Here is an 18852-nt window from a genome sequence, read left to right on the forward strand (position 1 = left end):
ATGGTAAAAGTAAAAAAAAAAATATTTCGGAAGTGGTACAATTTAATTAATATAATTGGAGATAAAAAATAAAAAAGATATATATAAATAAATAGAAAGCTTACAATCGTAACTTTCTAAATTTGTTTAACTGAACGTAAAAATATTAATTATCTTTCTCTTTCCACTCTACCAAACAAAGCAACACTGATTTGGATCTCATTTCCTCTTATCAATGTTCGAGAAAGATGGAAAGAAGATAAAAGTAATAAAAATAAAACAGAAAGGTGAAGTATGTAAACAAGTTAGATAGGTAAAAGTACCAAACAAATATGTAAAAAAATTTCCTTCAATACTAATAATTTAGATTAGCAAAAGAGAAAAAAAAATTATATATTCCAGAATATTAAATCTACTAAAAATATTAACCTTTTACTCTATTATTTTCCTCAACATAAAATTATTTAAAATGTATATATAACTTTAAAACAACTATACAGAAAATAAAAGGAACTCTCTCACCACGTTAGCCTCGTTAGGTTGGGTACGTGTAAAATGGATCCCATATATCCAATTTTTTATTTTTCTTTTTGAACAATTAGTAAAAAGTAAATCTTTCATTTTATTTCCTCCATTTCCTTTTCCTTCTCCTTCGTTTTCATTAATTCAAACTTAGAAAAGTTTGTGTCTAATGTTGTCTTTATAACACCTAGTCAGGCATTTGAAAGCTCCAGCTTGAATGAAGCACTTTCGAGTACTTTTGAACGAAATATAGTTTGTTTGGTGGTAACAATGGAAGAGAGGAAAAGATAGATTGAGTTTAAATGCCTCACTAACAAAAATTGCAATATTAACTATTAACTTTTGTTAAAAGAAACACATATTTAAAAAATTGTTTAGCCAACTAGTTAGAGTGAGATAAAAGCAAACAACTTTTATAATATAATTTTTGTGTAGCAAAATTATATTAAATTTTATCATAATATTTTTTTAAGAAAAAAATGTCAAACGCAAATTACTTTATTTTCGAATTTGACCGAAATAAATATAATACACTTAATTCAAAGTAAAAATGTTAATATATATTAATATTGGTAATATGACACTTCACTAATCAAAGTTCATGAAAATATACCTAGAAAATCACTATTGTGAATGGTTGACCTTGATAATGTCGCCAAAAGTCATGTCATTTGATAGAATTTTTGTACGTTAAGAAAGTTTTATTTTAATATTACGGCACCTGAAAATTAGTGAAAGCTAATTTTTTTAATAAAAAAATCTTGATAATGAGTTAAAGTGAAAAGAGAGTATCATAATGGTTTTTTTAATTAACACATTGCAATTGTAAATTGGCTTAAGAGGTTACTATATCAATATCCCTAGAAAATGTTTCTAGGAACACTCTTAGCAATCTCACACACACTCTTATCCTTTTCTAATTTTATTTTAAATTGGCTTAAAATAGACTACAGTCCAATAAGAAAGTTGGGTTCATAGACATTTGATAACCAGCGGCTGCTTAATTTGGGATTTGGTGAAACTAACACGTATGAGATACCAAGTTCTACCAGCTAAGCCTAACCTTCGCTACCTTACATTGTTAGCCACCAAAGTTTTTAAAGTGCAATGAAGGTTGTAGAGTGAAAAAAGGATCCTAACAAATAATTTACACACAACGCATTATTCGGAAACACACGTAAGGTGTTAACGTTCAGTATAGATATATTTTCTTTACAATAATGTTAGTATGTTCAATTATTGGCCTCCAAATTCTCATAACATGGATGATGCACGAGTGTCGACTTCGTAGACGATCCATCTTTGCTTATCCACAAAACGACCATTATAATAATGAATATACATAATAAAATAAATTATTTAACATGATTACACAATGATAAATGATTATTGATGACGACATCCAGAGAAGCGAAAAAAGGGTACACAACTACCTCGAATTTTGTTAGTTATGAACTTATGATGTGTTGTATCGGAAGAAAGATCATGACTCTCAAGCATTTGAATACAACTGTCTTTATACGGTGTCACCGATTCACGGGGCAACTGTCTGCAGTAAGTTGGTGGTTGAAGTTTTGGGTTTCACAAAATGTGCGAGAGTGACGTCTGCTTTGGCAGGGCTAGAAACACCCTCTGGGAAGGGGACCTCAAACAGCAAAGACTGGTACAAACAAACTTCATCTTCCTTGCAATAGTAAACCTGTAAAGAGAGAATGCAATTCTTTTTACGTTTATGTGAGGTGGATTTATAATCATTGCAGTTGAATACATAACAAAGCTAAAGAAAATTGAGTTAAAAGTCAGTCACTTTTATCGCTTGATGCCATTAAACTAGAATTTCAGGGATGTGAAACTTAAGAACAAGGTTTGAAGGCGTGAAGCAAACCATAGTATTTCAGAATCCAACCAACTTCCGAGTTCTACAATGAGGCATACCTTGCAATTAATTCTTCCCACTGAAGCAGAGTTAGAGGATCTCTTAAAGTGAAGAGTTGCAGATCCTTCTGGACTAAGGAATCCATCGAGGGGTTCAATGTTTACAGCATCTTCAGGTTCAATATCCACGCTGAATTTACTCCGTGCTTCCTGCAATGTAAATTTGGGACAATAGTCAACGAAATATATAATCTCGCTTGTATGCAAAGAATTGAATTAGAAGTGTGTTTGAAATAAAGGAGGGTGAGGACCTTTGAGAAATGATACTCGCTTGGTAATGATATTTTAATAGACAAGTTTCCCTCATTTGATGAAATGGCATCAATCGGAATTGGCACTGTGTCGGCTGATGCTCGTCGTCTAAGACGTTTAAAAGATTTTGATTTTGGTTTAGGAGGCTGAACTCCTTTAAGCTCCAAGGTACGGAGTTCAGTTTCATCAGCGTTTAAATCTAGATATCGAATTAAGCTGTTGTTTGTGTCAGCTATAAATAATCTCCCTGAAAATAAAATACAGAACAAAATTTTTTCTAAGATTAAGGTTGATTTAAAGTTAAGTCATTTTAGACAAAGTAATTGAATCAAGTGATCAACAAACGGAAAAAGAACAAGATATGTACTTATACTACAAAAAGTAGTGTATGAATTCTATAATCATACATAATGTGATGACAATTATGTCCAGTTATTAGGATAAGGCGCACAGGATTCTAAAAGACCAACCCACAAATGTTATAACACCACTGTAGTTCATGTATATAAATATTTAAAGGCTAAATTATACAAAATGGTCCGACAGTACGCTAGCTCTAGGTGCATGCTAACACATTGAGATGAGGGAGAATGAATGCGATCAGATTTATTGATAAAACATACAGAACAAAAATGAAAAAGTTTATTTATTTGAATATGTGAAAGCCCTAAAATCAATGAAGTAGAAGGAAGTAAACAGAGCATACCCTTGTTCCCTTCAACAATTCCTGCCGGTTCAGAGAGCTGCGAGAAAAATGATAATATATATTACACACACATCTGCTTTATATGGAGAACACAGATATCGCGTTTTATCCGCAAATAGACTTGTGAGAAGGATGGCTGAGAAAAAAGAAGCATTCAAATATGTGAAAATTTTCTATAATAATAGATCTACAGAATAAAAGAACTGGAAACAAGACTAGGTCAGATTAACAATGTCAAATAGAATAAATTTCTCCACTCATCCCCACTTACATAGAATGTGGAATTTGGATTTTTCCAAATACACCTCATCATACACAACTCTACTAAGTAAACTTTTAGGGTGTGTTTGGAAACATTTTGAGAAAATTAATTCTATTTGATCTGAGAAAATCAATTTTGGTTAATGAAGAAGTTAAAAAAAGTTGTTTCTCTTTAATGCAAATTTTTCATCTACAATTGATTTTAGAAATTGATTTTGGATGACTCCAAACAATTTAATAACATGAATTGATTTTAGGAATTGATTTTAGATGTTTCTAAAATGAAACCAAACATGCACTTAATATATTTAAGCTGTGATGTACGGTTCATCATGCCTGCATATCTGTGTCTAGGACATATCTGGCACGTATACGTTTATCTGTAAAGGTTCAGAAATTAAAAATGAAAAAAAGTGCTCAGAAGTTAACACTGTTGCTTATTGGTGTAGAGCTAATAATCCTGGTTTTTGAATTTGCATTGTCCTTTGGCTTAAACCTTGATCTGACAAGACTTTATTACCCATGCTGAATAAGACAACACGTCCCAAGATCCCCACTCTACCCGTTTTTCCTAAACTAAGCCTCAAATATAACATTCAACTAATATATATAACAGGTGCAATTTTTTCTTATAGCCCTTTTTTTTTTCTTCAGTCTTGTATTTAACTATCGTTATTTTTATTTTTATATTATTTCGACCCACGTAAAATATATCATTTTTATGATTTATTCCATGAAATTATTTTCAGGATTTGATATTTGAGTACTACATAATTAAAAAACAAGCACTGTGACAAGAAATGTACATAGAAACAATTCTCACTCACTCTTTGTATATACATTTAGATAATATTTAATAATAATTTTAAATTTTAATATGATTTTTAAAAAAGTTATAATAATATTTATTTTATTTTTGTGAACTATATATATATATATATATATATATATATATATATATATATATATATATATATATATATATATATATATATAATCAATCACAGGTAGATACCATCTTAAACTTGGATTGAATCTAACTCAACCCTAAAAAATGACTTACAAGATTTATAAGACAAGAGTTTATCTCTACTTATATATTCTCTTAAGGCTTTATTTTTAGTCGATGATGAACTTAGGGTTTCCCCAACAAAGAAAAAAAAACTAACAAAAGGAACATAAATCACATCAGTAGAATAATTCCCAAGAAACCTGTTGCATATTTCAAGATAGTGTAAATATCATTTAGTATTATCAAGCAGCATCAATACATTTGTGGTGCTTTTCTCTGGTAGTCTAGTGGTCATTAAAAAAATTTAAGAATAAAAGGAAGAGAGCATCTGATATTTCAAATCCTAGAAGAACCGTCCTTTTCCACAAAAATCATCATTTATAGTGCTTCATCAGCTTGAGATCATGCAAACCTATACACTATAAGCCAACAAAAACTATGCCATTAAATTCATTCTGCCTTTGAAACAATTGACCGTTGCTCAATTACATGTATTAAAATGAAAGAAAAAAAGGAATTAACAGCGTAATGTCTTCAATGGATGAATGGTTCAACATTTTATAACAAGAATATAAACTGGAATTTGTATCCAACTAGGAGATGATTTAGGAAAACAGCATAGACATTTTACCAACCTGAGCTTTTACAGCCGTTCCATCTTTGAAACCAGCTTTTCCAGTTCCTGCAATGGTGCTAACTCTTTTACTAGTTGGATCTAGCTTCTTGATCTGATAATTTAAAACACATAACAAAGGGAAAGAAAAAAGGCAATTCAGTCAATGAGCATAATGGAGCTAAAGCCAGGCCATCCAATTAATTAAATTGTGTCTAAGTGAGGTGTTTCATGTATGATTCCAAAGCTCCAAAAGATATGTTTGATGACATAATCTAAGTATCTGACTATGTTTAACATTAAATCACGTATGAGACGCAACTACCTACGAATAAGCAACCCTCGCAAGTTTTCACATAAAAAAGGTTAAAGTATCTAATTAATGTTTAAACCTGCCTGACACCAAATATTGATTCTTAATAGAAACCAGCAGGATGACAGTCAATCCTTGCCATTAGAAGACAATAAAGCAAGAATGAGGAGAGAATTGTTGGAAACTTCAGCAATGACAAAATTGGAAAATGCATGTAAAGATAAAAAGGAACATGTAAATTATTCTAAAAATTCATTCTTTTCTTGGTGTGCGTGTATATAACTCAGTTGGTAGAGGATTCAAATCTAGAAATAACCGTTTTGCATATGCAAGGGTAATCTACATACAATCCTATCCCATACTTTTGCCTAGCGAGGAGTCTTTGGTACTGGGATATGTTAGTTAGCCATATAACTGAGTCAGTGTTCTCTATAAGACATATTGTCTGCCAGAGCCATGACAATTAAAAAGTAACTGGGTCTGAGTTGTCTACCTTGTGATTGTAGCTATCTGCGATATAAATTTCACCATCATTTGCACACATAACTCCCAATGGATGTTGAAGGAGTACATCAGAGCCTATTCCATCTTGATCACCAAACTGAAGAGGTTTGAAGATATAGAGCGAGGTTTAGGTTACAAGGAGAGGTATTTTAAAGAGAAAGATCATAAATGTATGATATATCAGTAAGCAAGATGTGTAGCAGTGAGTTCGAAGATTGAACATTTGTATCATTAAACACCCAAGCTAATCTACTGTAATTTTTTTCCTTATAAAGAAACTTAATGGGCCAAAATGAAGCAGGAAATGTATGTAACTTGTAATAGAAATTATATCAAAGCTACCTTAAACAAATTGTCAGCAAACATTGGGTCACCACCAGCTAACAACTGTGATCCTCCTGTTTTCAGATCCACAGCTCGAATTGAACTACTCTCACTATCAGCAATGTAGATCTTACTTAGATCTTATCATGCAAAATCAAGTGAAACATTTATTATTATGAATGACATTAATGTTAACCCGAGTTCAATTAAATTGTTGCCACAGGTTACCTTGAGACAATGAAAGACCAGAAGGTTGTGCAAATGACGTGTTTGTAGAACTATATCAGTCAAAACATGAGTAAGTAAGCAATAATCAGAAGTTTTTCAGAGATGACAAATCACAATACATGAGGTATACTGAACTGAAACCAATAATTTCAAAAACATTGTCCAAGCAACACTTCTTTCCTAGAAAAACTAAAAATAAAGTCATCATTGGCAATAGAATCAACTTCATTGTCCCCTGAAAAGCAGGTGAATGTTTCATGCCATTTTTCAATAGTTTTTTATCCCTTAAATTATCCAAATTCTGGGTTTAAAAATTCAAGAATCAGCTTTTTATACAATTCTTCATATGCATTTTTTCCCAAAATTTTCACAACTTTTAAGGGCATGTCAAACTGAACATTCAGACAACTTTTTTAATGAAACAAGTATGCATAGGCACTACTATACTAGTTACAACTCAACTAGATTGGAACTCATATCAACACACGTCAATATTATAAAAACAATTAAAGAAACAAAACAACAAAAGTAGGGGGGGATCACACCAAACCAACTAGGAAAATCTAAAATCAGGAAGACCAAAACTATCTCTAAAAAGTCCTACGATACAGTGGGAGGAATGCTATCCCACCAAAACTAATCAATGTTCCTATTTGCATAAGATGAATGCGAGTTTACACACCTGTTTCCCTATTTATATATGAGATACTCTAAAAGCTATATCCTGGAGGAGCTACTGTCCATTAATCCATTCGTTTCCCAATGTCCAAGGAACCATCTTAGAATTGGAGAAGGCTTGAAGAACCAAGAGTCTTTGGATATTAAATTAAAAATGAAAAAGGAAAAACTAAGGACAGTTTGTTTAAACTTGAAAAAGTACTTCTATAACAAATTATTTTGTAGTTATTTTCAAAAGTTCTTTTTAGCTTAGAGAAAAGCACTAAAATAACCTTTTACGTTCCTCCCTTTCTTAAAAACAAACTATTTTTAAACATGTTTGTTTTTAATTAAAATCCACGGACAAAACAGGTCCTTAGTTCTCATCACTCATGTGATATTTAAGCCATTTCATAGAACGAAAGTTTCAATTCCCAAGTTACTGCATCAAGGAAACGACACCAACATTCCCGACAATTATACAACAAAATGAAAGCAAATAAAACATGGCACTGTCTGCATAGACAACAATGACACAAGTTCTCAGTTGATTCCCGCTGAACACATTATAAAATAGTGATATATCAAATCATCAGGGTGAAAAATGTTGAATCAATAAATTGTGAAATAGCAACTTAAGACTACACATGAGGGAGGCAAAAAGATTGTTTATAAACACCGTAAGTATTAATATAGCACAGAACTATATGCAGTGACTATGAAATAGCAACATTCTGAGCATCATGGTATTCGAATTTCAAATGTTAGTACAATAGAAACCACAGAAGAGGAACTGAAATTACTCTCAGGAAGAGGGTATCCTTATTTGATGTGATACCTTGATCCATTTAAGTTTCTTTCATAGCCATCACCACTAAATGCTCTGGAAGTTTCCTCTAATAAATTGTGCTCCCAAATCTGATGTTGGCCAGCCATGGCAATATAAATTTTTTCTTCGAATGGATGAAAGCAGACATCCCAAGGGGAATTGAGAAGCTGGAAACGAGGGAAATGGAAGAGTCTAAATTTGTGATCCATTAAGGAGTCTATCAGAATCACATTTAATGAAAAGACGATAATTAAAAACAACAATAAGGAGTCTAACTTTGTGGTTCATCTTGGATTCTTAGCTATATATCTTTGCAAATGCCACTTATCCTCAATATTTACTAAACAATTACGTTACCTGTGTGCCTCCTTTTCCACCTCCAACATAATCAGAGCCCTTGGTCCCATTTCCAGAAAGGGTCCGCACTTTCTCATTAACGAAATCAATTTCCCTTTTAAAACAAAAACAAATTTTAGAGTCGACAACACGAAACTATTTACTTGACAATATAGGACAGAAAGTCGTTACTGTATTTTTTAATCAATAAATTGACCCATTGAACTTACAACAGCTTGACTCGCATTCAATATGAATACAGCACCAAAGTTCCTTTATCAAATCAAACAAATACTTACTTAAACATTCTAAGAATGAAATTATGAGTGGATCAGTATTGATATTATGAAGCAGGCATGGCATATAGTCCACAATGCAAGAGTCTTTCAGCTGTTTTCTAGTATTAAATTACCCTAAAGTGATGACCTGACGCTGTCACATGTATCATAAATATGAAAATAAGGCTATTGATTTTTTGAAGCTATCACATACCTCAGAGCATGGTTTTCAGTGTCTGCAACATAAAGGATGTTTTTCTTTGCATTATAAGCAAGGCCCTAGAGCAAAAAAATAAAATTAACTTATATTGATGAAATACTACAATTAAGCAAGAATTAAATGCTTCTTTATTTTGTACCTGAGGACGGTTAAAAGTAGCATCATCAAAAGAACCATCGTTCAAACCTTCCTCCCCACTGCTCCCGATTTGTACGATAAAATTCCCATCAAGGTCAGTAACCACCTGAATAAGAAACATGACCACATGACTTGCATAATTAGAAAGAGAAGGTATTAGAGATGATTGACAGAAGAACTCAGAATAAAGTATAATAATTTGGGATTCAAAGTTTAATTTGTATTATTTAGGAACACATTTTCATTATTAATATTATGGGAATTTTAGGTATAGTAGTTTGGTCATTAGAATTTCATATACTTAGATTGATTTGGATATCTAAGTCATATCATTTAACTTCATGTTTAATTCTTTACAATTGAATTTGAACAATAATATTTTTGTGTATTGAATAGTGGGGTTAAAGCGTCTAGTTCCAATATACACCTAGAGTAATGGACATCTTTTGTAATTCTCGAGTAATTGTATATCGTGTCTGCAAAAGATATTCATGATTCACCAAAATTAAGCGCAAGTGGTCATAAAGAGGGGAGTTGGGGATAGGTAGTCGTAGACGACTCACTATGCGATTATGGTTGCTGTCAGAAATAAAAAGCCTGTTATTAAGGACATCAACTGCTAGCTTTCCAGGAAACTTTAATGGGGAGGTCAACAGGCGGGGATCATTATCTTTCTCCAAACTCAAGGAAATTGGCGTATTGTCCAGCTTGTTCTGCTTTCCATAATATAGAAGTGCAGCCTCCAAAAAATCATCTAGATCCTTTTCAAAACAGGAATAATGCAACACTTGTTTTTATAACCATATTGTAAGAAAAATAATAGCTGTAACTACATGTATCAATAAATGTAATTGGAGTCAAACACTTTCTAAATAACTGCATAGAGACGATAAAATGCAAAAATAATAATTCAGATCCTTATTTTTTTAAAGTTGAAGGAAGGAAATATTCAGTTTCATAACTACCTAAATGACAGCCTTAAGACACAACTATTACACAAACAAATAATTAAGGCCCAATAAATCTTAACTCTGCTTCTTACTTCTGCTGCCCACATAAACTTTCCATGCCTGCCAAAAAGACTCTGCTTCATTTTGCTTTCTGTAAAATTACTCAACTACAAAAGCTCTTTATGGCTGTGCAATAGATAGTTACAGGCTCCTAAACAAGACCTTTTTCGCAACAGATAATCTTACAGTCTGTTAATTAGACGGGCATTTGTCAAAAATCATAAATCCCTTGGATAGACCCATGCACGCAGCTCATTAGTAGGAAAAATATGAATATAAATGTTTTTCACACAGATATCAAGCACAGTCGCAATTTTCTTTTCAACAATACTAGATCTATAATACCCAGAGTCATTGTTGTGGTATTACACAAACTAGTAACAGCAACAAACAGGTCATACTGTTGTGCACATTATGAGATGTCTGTAATCCTAGAATCATCTTTCATTATTTAAAAATATCACAATAAAATATAAAACAAAATACATGGAGAGGAGACTAAAGATCATTATGAGTACCTTCTTGTGACCCTCTCCTGCTAGTTGTGCAAGAAGCTTACCATCAGGGCCAACTATAGCAAATGTTGGCCATGAATTTATACCCAAGTTCCTCCAAAGAAACATGTCTCCGTCATTGACAACCTAAAAGGAGGAAACAGATAATAAGATTTGGTGGATCACACTTTATTAAGAAAAAGTTCAAGAGCCCTAAAATATTAACAAAACTAAATATCAAAAGCCAAGAATACTGACAAACAAAATGTCAGCAGAATAAACTATCAAACCAAAACATTGGGTTTTCATAACTGAACATCTGGCCATAACCATCTGACCAGTGTTCAAATTTTCAGAAAAAAAAGAAAAGTAAATACTTTGATATATTAATTGAATTTGAAATTCAAGCTTTACCGGGTGAGAAATTCCATAGCGTAGAACTGCATTGCGAATGGCTTCAGAATCTTTCTCGTTATCAAACTTTGCAGAATGAACACCCACAACAACAAACTGAACAAAGCACAAAATCAAACATTAACCGGACAAGTAAATGACTTTTCAAATAGAAGACTGCAGGACACCAAAGAATATCTTGAAAATTTAAGAAATTACCGGCATATCTTTGTATTTTTTCTCCAAAGCATCTAAGTCTGGCAACACATGCATACAGTTTATACAACAATAAGTCCAGAAATCCAGCAAAACAATTTTTCCTTTCAGATCCTGCAAAAGTTAGAATCAGAATCTAATGAATCATATCAGATAATTTCATTAGATTATAATTCAAACTTAATAAAAGTACCCTGCGAAACTGAAGTGGAGCTGTATTCAGCCAATCAAGTTTAGATGGAAATTCTGGAACTATCTGAGCATTTCCCCTTGAATAGTGAAAAGAAAATAATCATAGTGTATTAATAACAATTACAACTTCTACAGTAGCTCATGGATGTACAAAGCTTCAATCTTCAATCAATGTCTTTTTTTCTCCAAAGGATGAGATAATGCTCACAATTCTAAACACATAAAATAACTCACAATAGAAAATATTCTCTTCAAGCTAAATATTGGACAATATGAGAAAACAACTATATATACTAATAAAATAAGCATAGGGTTAAAATCATCAAAAAATGTTTATATATAAATTCATCCAACACTAATTACCTGCTTTCCAGATCAGAAATGTAATTCACAAATTGCTGGATCCTATCATATCTTGAGTTATCTGAGAACAAAAAAGCAACAATTTTATGGATTATACTACAACTTTTAGTATAACTCAAAAGAAAAAGAAGAAAAGGCTATAGTCAATACCAGCACACTTTACCGGAGATTTAACTACTAATAACCAGATAAAAAGGTTTCATCTGTCCTATCTAGCATGTAGCAGCTTAAGTTCTCAGGCTGATTGTTTCTTTGACGTGACCATAAAGCTTCAAGCACTTTATGGTCCAAATTTTGATTTGGCACCTAAAGCAGAAATGAGGTATTTATCCTTACCTAACATGCAGTCTTAAATTCAGTAGCCCTTTATATTCATATTCATACATATTATCAACTCAAGCCACGAGATAGGAAAATAGATAAAGTGATGAATTCACCTTTCTGCTCCAAGGGTAGCAGGGCAGCACCAAACAACTGATTCCAAACTGCTTTCGGAGAAGCATATTGCATTGCCTGCAGTATGGCGATTAGCTAGTTACACATGATTGACTTGCAAATTAATTGTCCCTCCAAAAGATTGAATTGAAGAGTTAAGATTAAACCAAAGATGAGGCAAAGTCTGTGCAACAACGATGTACCTTCCAGTTATTTAAGGTGAAGATAAGGCAAGAGATAGCAATGCCCAGACTTCCAAATCTCAGTATATCTCGCCGAGAACCCTGCAACCTGCCCATAAATTATTTCTGCACCCTCATAATAGCAAATCAACAAGAAGAACTGCTTGTTGCAAGGGAATAAATACCACGTCAATAAATAGTTTCAAGGTCATCAAAAAGCCATTGTTCATAATATAGGAGAACGACACCAAACCATCATAACATCAGAAATCCTTTTATGGGAATCCCCATTGGCTAGTTGATGAATCATTCAATTCTTTACATTGTGAATGTAAACGGAACTATATTACATCACGCTACTGTTCAGAGGCAATATTTCAACTTTTACAATTGGTGGTCATTGGACTTTTAATTTTCATATTTTCATTTTGAAATACGAAAATATATATTAAAAGCCAATTCCACTTAAAGAAAAACCTTTTGCCCCAAGTACAAAATCTTCAAAAGAAAAAAATATCCCCATCTCTCTCTTTTCTCTCCCCATCCCCATTCTCAAGCCCCCTTAATTTTAATAACTGTCAGGCTTCAGAATAGACACTATTGTGACTCTATCTCCTGCATGCCTTTTCGTGCTTACATCAATGTATAATGTCACATACATACATACATACATATAATATGTGTATGTATATTATAAAATATTTATGATAAATACAATATATACCAAAGTATAATGATATATATTTCATAAAGTATAATAATAATAATAATAATGTGAATTTTATAATTAAGATGATAATTAATATTAAAAGGGTAGATTTGAAATTATTTTGGTCATCTTATTCATTGTCCATCAAACAGTGCACAGGATTAAAAAGTTATCTTGTAAGTTACTTTTGTTCTCTTTATAATTATATTAGTGTGTATCAAACCCTCACACGATGAATCGAAGACCAGAAAAATATAAACCCTCAAAAAGGTAGAATTAGTATTGAACTACAACCTATGTTTTTTATTCTCTACAGAGGATAGTTACCTATCAATCATCGTAACCATGAAAACTGGTTAAAAGCAATGCACATGATGCAAAGACTAAATACCTTACAAACTTAATTTTGGAAAAAAAAATCTTCAGAATTCAGGAGAATGAAAAGGAAAAAAAGGTTCCAACATGAAACTGTCTTACCCTCCATCAAGCACAGCAGATGAAGACTCTGCAAAATTATTTACAGTTTCAAAGCCCTGCATCCTCTCATCTGCAATGGCATGTCTAGATAAGACCCCTTGCAAATTGCAATATAATACCTACACTCTTGCACACTACTAAAAAATAATTGTCAGAAAAATAACTATCTTAACTAAAAGGTATGCTTTAATTGAACAAACAAATTGACCAAAATCAACCAAAGTATTAAAGTGAACGTTTTGCAATAAATGAGAACAATTTGCAATACATGGAGCACTCATAGCTCAGGGTTCTTAAATTATGGACCAAATGTGGCTATACATTCTACATCAATGCCAAAAATATTATTTAGAGGAAAAAAGATAGATTTACAACAAGCACCCAAAACTACATACTATATCCAACAGTGCCACCATAGAGAATATCCTCAAGTGAAACACTTCCTATGTCATCCCGGATAAATGATGGCTCTGCAGATTCTAAAACTTCATCTGATATTGAGGTCCTTACAGCTATGCATCTACAAACAATGAAACAAATTATATAAATATTTTGTGTCTACATTTTAAATACGTAAACATATAGTAGTTTTGGAGTCTAAAAATTGGTTTGGGTTGGTAAGTTCAAGCAACCATTATTTATCTTCTTTTTTTTTAACACAGAAAATACAAAGGTCAATGCTTACCTCATTTGCGCAGCTTTGGCAGCTTGCACTCCAGCTAGCGCATCTTCTATAACAATACACTGAGAATACATATTATATTACTTATTAATTATGTTTAAAAGAAAATACAACCATCAGTTTACACATGATATCAAATTCAATGTCTATGTTGTGCATTAAAATTAAATAGATGCTGATAATCATAATAAGAGACATAGTACACTTAGAGTTCACACACACACTTAGTAACTGCAGATGCCTCTTATTGCAGAAAGAGTTTTAAGCTATCAGGAAAGAATTTCAAGAGACAACTTTTTGCATAGAAGTAAACATTCAATAAGTTTATTACCCAAAGGCTAAGTAATTGCCTCACCATATGCTTCTAGGTTCATGCTTGTTAGGTAGTATTGATTATTGATGGGAACAAAACGGGAGACAATTCAAGAGTACTCCTCTCAGAACCGTGTGCCCCTAATAAACCAAGAGTACTGCTCAGGGTGAAAAATGCGCCTGTAGCTCACTTTGTGCTAAAATCTAACTTTTTATTAGAAGAATGGGAGAAAAATAGATCAAACTCTAGACTACTTGATCATAGAGGCTTTGATACCATGTTGTAGACTAACTATGCCAAAAGCTTAAGATTTTAGGTGAAGACACATTGTTGGTTGATATTGCATCTTCAACAACAAAAACCACCACTCTACAAAACGTCAACCATCCAAAAAATTAAAGCATAGGCCTCAGACAATAAGCTCAATCTAATAGCATATACCTCACTCGGGGCACATTCAATATTCTCGATGCAGCTAAGAAAATATCAGGAGCAGGTTTCAAATTCTCAAAAGCATCTGCAGAGACAATCGCATCGAACCTAATAAAACAAATGCAATTGTACAATAAGAATAACATTTATAGAGCGTAGGTTACATTTAAAACAAAAGTCAAACTGATGAACTTAGGCTTGAAATGCAATGGCAATTATGTCCTTTAAACCTCGTCTAAATTAAACATTCTACAGCTTAGCATATAATATGAAGTGGACATAGAATTCATCTCGGATCAGGATTTAACACCATAATGTTGTTATAACTAATTTAAGAAATAAAATAAAAAGTTCCATACTACATATATCAATGACAACGCGTACTGCATATTATCAGTAAATCAACAATATGTACAGGTAAATGTCTCCATCAACATTGAAAAAGTTACTCAGAATGTGTTGGCTTACATTGACAATGGTAAACCAGCAGCAGCTAGATTTGCATCAACCTTTACACGATCAGCACTAGATGCAACAGCCACTTTAAGCCCTTTACTTTTACACTGTTATGTGGTACCATGTCCTTTCTTAGTTACTTGATGAATCAGCAAAGCATTCAAACAATGCTAATATCATGATTAGTCTTGCATACCTGAGAAATGAGTTCAAGAGCACCCGGAAATCCAATTCCAGAATCTGGTTTTGCAAACTGAGATAAGTGGAACACATTAGGCAACATCGAGTAGAAGAAATAAAAAGTAGCATCAAGAGAAATATAAATACCTTATCTAAATATATTTCAAAGAACCTTTTTTTGGCAGCTTCTGGGTCAAATCCTTTAACTCCCTTAACAGAAGCAACACCTCCCAAAAAGTTAGCTTCTCCTTTCATGTTTGGAAAAAGAAAAAAGCAATGAAAACTTGAAAGTTTAATAATCAATTAGCAACTCAATAAAACAAAATGGAACTTAACTATCTGCCAAAGAACATTGTTGAATCAAAGCAAAATAGAAGTGCAGTAAGAGTAGATTTGAAAAAAGGCATTTTGACCACATTCTTTGCTACATGTTACACATTGTAAGTATGGAAGTTAAAAAGATCAGGGAAATTAAAAAAACAAGATGACATTATACAAAGTTGTTATTTTTTTTTTATGTTCTTTTGTCTAGTTTTAAGATAGAAATGGATTTCCTCTAAAGCTATGAAGACCTATGTTTTTGTGCTAGTAACCTCTAGATCAAACTTGACCAATAATTTCTATTCACTTTTATTTCTCTAATTTATTTCACCAAAAACCTTTTGGTAAAGTGAAACAATTAAGAAGGATTAAGAGGCCAATGATTTTACCATAAAAATAATTCATAACAAAACATTAAGACTACTATTGATCCATGTACCTGACCCAAATCTACTTATTTCTATTAACCACATATTGGGAAAAGGTTTAGTTGTTCTAAAGATTAAAGTTTTGCACATCACTTGCTTCATTTAATAAAAAAAAATGGATGGAAATCAGATTGAATTTAAAAAACTTAGCACTTCAACTACATTTTAACCAAATCAAACACAATTTGAAACCATTGTGACATAGGATAAGCCCGAAACAACCAAGACTTCTTCAATGCATCCAAGCAGCAATGCAGTGACTCTTGCCGATACTTTATCAGAGCCAAGTAGTTCGTTGTTTAGCCATAATCACCTAGATTAACACTATCTCCAAGTTGATCCATGTCGTAGAAGTTCAACTAAGATCTAGATTAGCCTGACACAACCCTCACCTTGTATCCAAGTTTATGCAAGGAGTTACTACAAACCACGAAAGAAGGTTTAGTCATTCTCATCATCTACCTCTAAGTTGAGACTCTATCAAATGAACAACAACGTCTTTCCACGTCACAGTGATTTTGTTTCTCGCTTCCCAGTGCACATTCAATGTCAATTTCCAAACACACTAAATAAATTATCGGTAACAAAGGCAAGTGGCCAAAAACGCATAACATTTTCACATATTCAGAAATTACGGTGGAGATTGAAGCCTGAAGTTCAGAAAAAAGAAACCCGAAACCTAGAGAAATACCGGTTCCCGTAAACGGCACAAAATCGTCGACGGTGACTTCGACGCCCATCTCGGCGAACAAATCGACGCCGGCTTTTCTAGAAGGCTCTTCGCTGTTGCAAAGCACGCCGTCCATGTCGAAGAGCACTGCCGAAACATTCCCCCACTCTCCTGATTCCGCAGCGACGTTCTTCTGCTCGACTTTCACCGCGCAGGCTTTCACTGCGAATTTCTGCGTCAAAACGAAGCGTCTTGATCGGCAATGGAAGAACCGAGAAGAAGGAACGAGTTTTGGTCGTTTGATAATGGCGGAGAATAACAAGTGCTTTGAGGCCGTTGGGCGCGATAGGTATAAACGACCCGTTTCAAATGTCATTGCCATGCTTAAGCAGTGCAGTGGTTCAGTTTGTGAATGGCGGGGAGGATCTTAATCTATAATCTATAATTTATTACAAAACTCGTGACAAATTTCAGAGGTACCTTATCCACTTCTTCACCACAGCATTTCTTTCTTTTCTTTTTATGTTTATTTCTTTCTTTTTCTTATATTTATTTTCATTGTTTCCTTGCAAGGAGGAATTTTTCTGGCCAGTTATTCAGCTAGTTCGAATTAGTTTCAAAAGATTTTTTAAGATTTATTTAAAAATTATTATTCAATCAAAAAATTTAAGCAGTAAAACACATGTAACCATTACAGTATTTTTCTAGAGAAGCAACTAATGATATAAAATTAAGATTTTAAAAAATTAAAAATAATTATCTAATATTCAAAATCATATGAATTTTAATTATTTCTCTCATTTATTCGACTTTTGTAAATTTTGTGTGAATTTTCTTTGTATTTACAAATAACATCAATCAGGACGACTCTAGTTCAAGAGCACAAAAACAGAAATTGTTGAAATAGCTAACAACTTTGCTTTCTTGAAAATTTATACAGAAATCACAAGTCTTTATTTATCTGCACGATTTCACATTTTCTGTAAAAAAAAAGTCAAGAAACCTTTTTTGTAAATTATGTTTGAACAAATCCATTTTGAAAAACAAAAACCCTAAATAAATAATATGTTTGTTTTTTATTTCACGAGCAAACATGTTTTAATACTTATAAACAGAATTTTGTAAGAAATAATTTTTTTAAATAGTTAAATAATTATGTAGACACGTAACAGTTTATTAATTATACAAATAACTTCAAACTTTTCACTTAAATTAGTTTTTAGTTGATATTTTTTAGCTTTCAACTATTTTGTTAGTTCTTTCTATTGAACATAGCCTGTGCTCTTGTAGGAGAAACATAGTTTTTGACATTTGTATTAAATAGTTTTTCATTCCGGAAAGGTTTTTTATACTGTCAAAGAATGCAAAATAAAATGTCCACTCTCTAGTGGAACTTCTTCGTAAAGTTTTATAGAATCCTAATTTGTAGAAATTATTATTATATATAATTATATAAGCTAATTTTAGTTGATCAAAGTATTTTCTTTGGCTTGAAAAGACGTACGTGCTGAAAATATTGTCCCTGATTTGATTAAACATCAAAAGATGAAGGACAATATATGTTGTAGTTCGATCTTAACGCCTACAGTTACTCTGTATAGTGTGTTATTCTATGTAGATGCATTTTTTTAACATTCTCATTTAAGCCAGTTCGACCTTTTCTTTTCTCTTATTTTCTTTAAAATGTAACATTTCTTACATGAAGTATGATTAACTTAAAATAATGCAAGAAAAATGTTTATAGATTTGGTAAGAACTTTGTAACCTTAAATTTTTGTAGTCATTTCACTCG

The 18852-nt window shown here is 32.4% G+C and overlaps 1 protein-coding gene across 1 annotated transcript; it reads right to left on the reverse strand.

The window, feature by feature from the left end:
• Positions 1–1807: 1807 nt before the first annotated feature.
• On the reverse strand, positions 1808–17556 carry LOC114163303 (protein SUPPRESSOR OF QUENCHING 1, chloroplastic). Its single transcript, XM_028047533.1, is given in 28 exon segments — positions 1808–2200; positions 2437–2586; positions 2688–2935; positions 3395–3431; positions 5303–5395; positions 6087–6194; positions 6440–6561; positions 6650–6699; positions 8145–8302; positions 8493–8586; positions 8964–9028; positions 9109–9213; positions 9671–9868; positions 10636–10758; positions 11026–11121; positions 11224–11334; positions 11414–11489; positions 11776–11836; positions 12213–12288; positions 12414–12501; positions 13579–13648; positions 13974–14098; positions 14264–14343; positions 15020–15113; positions 15474–15568; positions 15658–15714; positions 15789–15889; positions 17082–17556. Coding segments are annotated over 28 exon segments (3207 nt in total). The 5' UTR covers positions 17443–17556; the 3' UTR covers positions 1808–2035.
• Positions 17557–18852: the final 1296 nt, after the last annotated feature.

The sequence above is a fragment of the Vigna unguiculata genome, chromosome 1, assembly GCF_004118075.2.
Source record: "Vigna unguiculata cultivar IT97K-499-35 chromosome 1, ASM411807v1, whole genome shotgun sequence".
In the NCBI taxonomy this organism is placed as follows: Eukaryota; Viridiplantae; Streptophyta; class Magnoliopsida; order Fabales; family Fabaceae; genus Vigna; species Vigna unguiculata.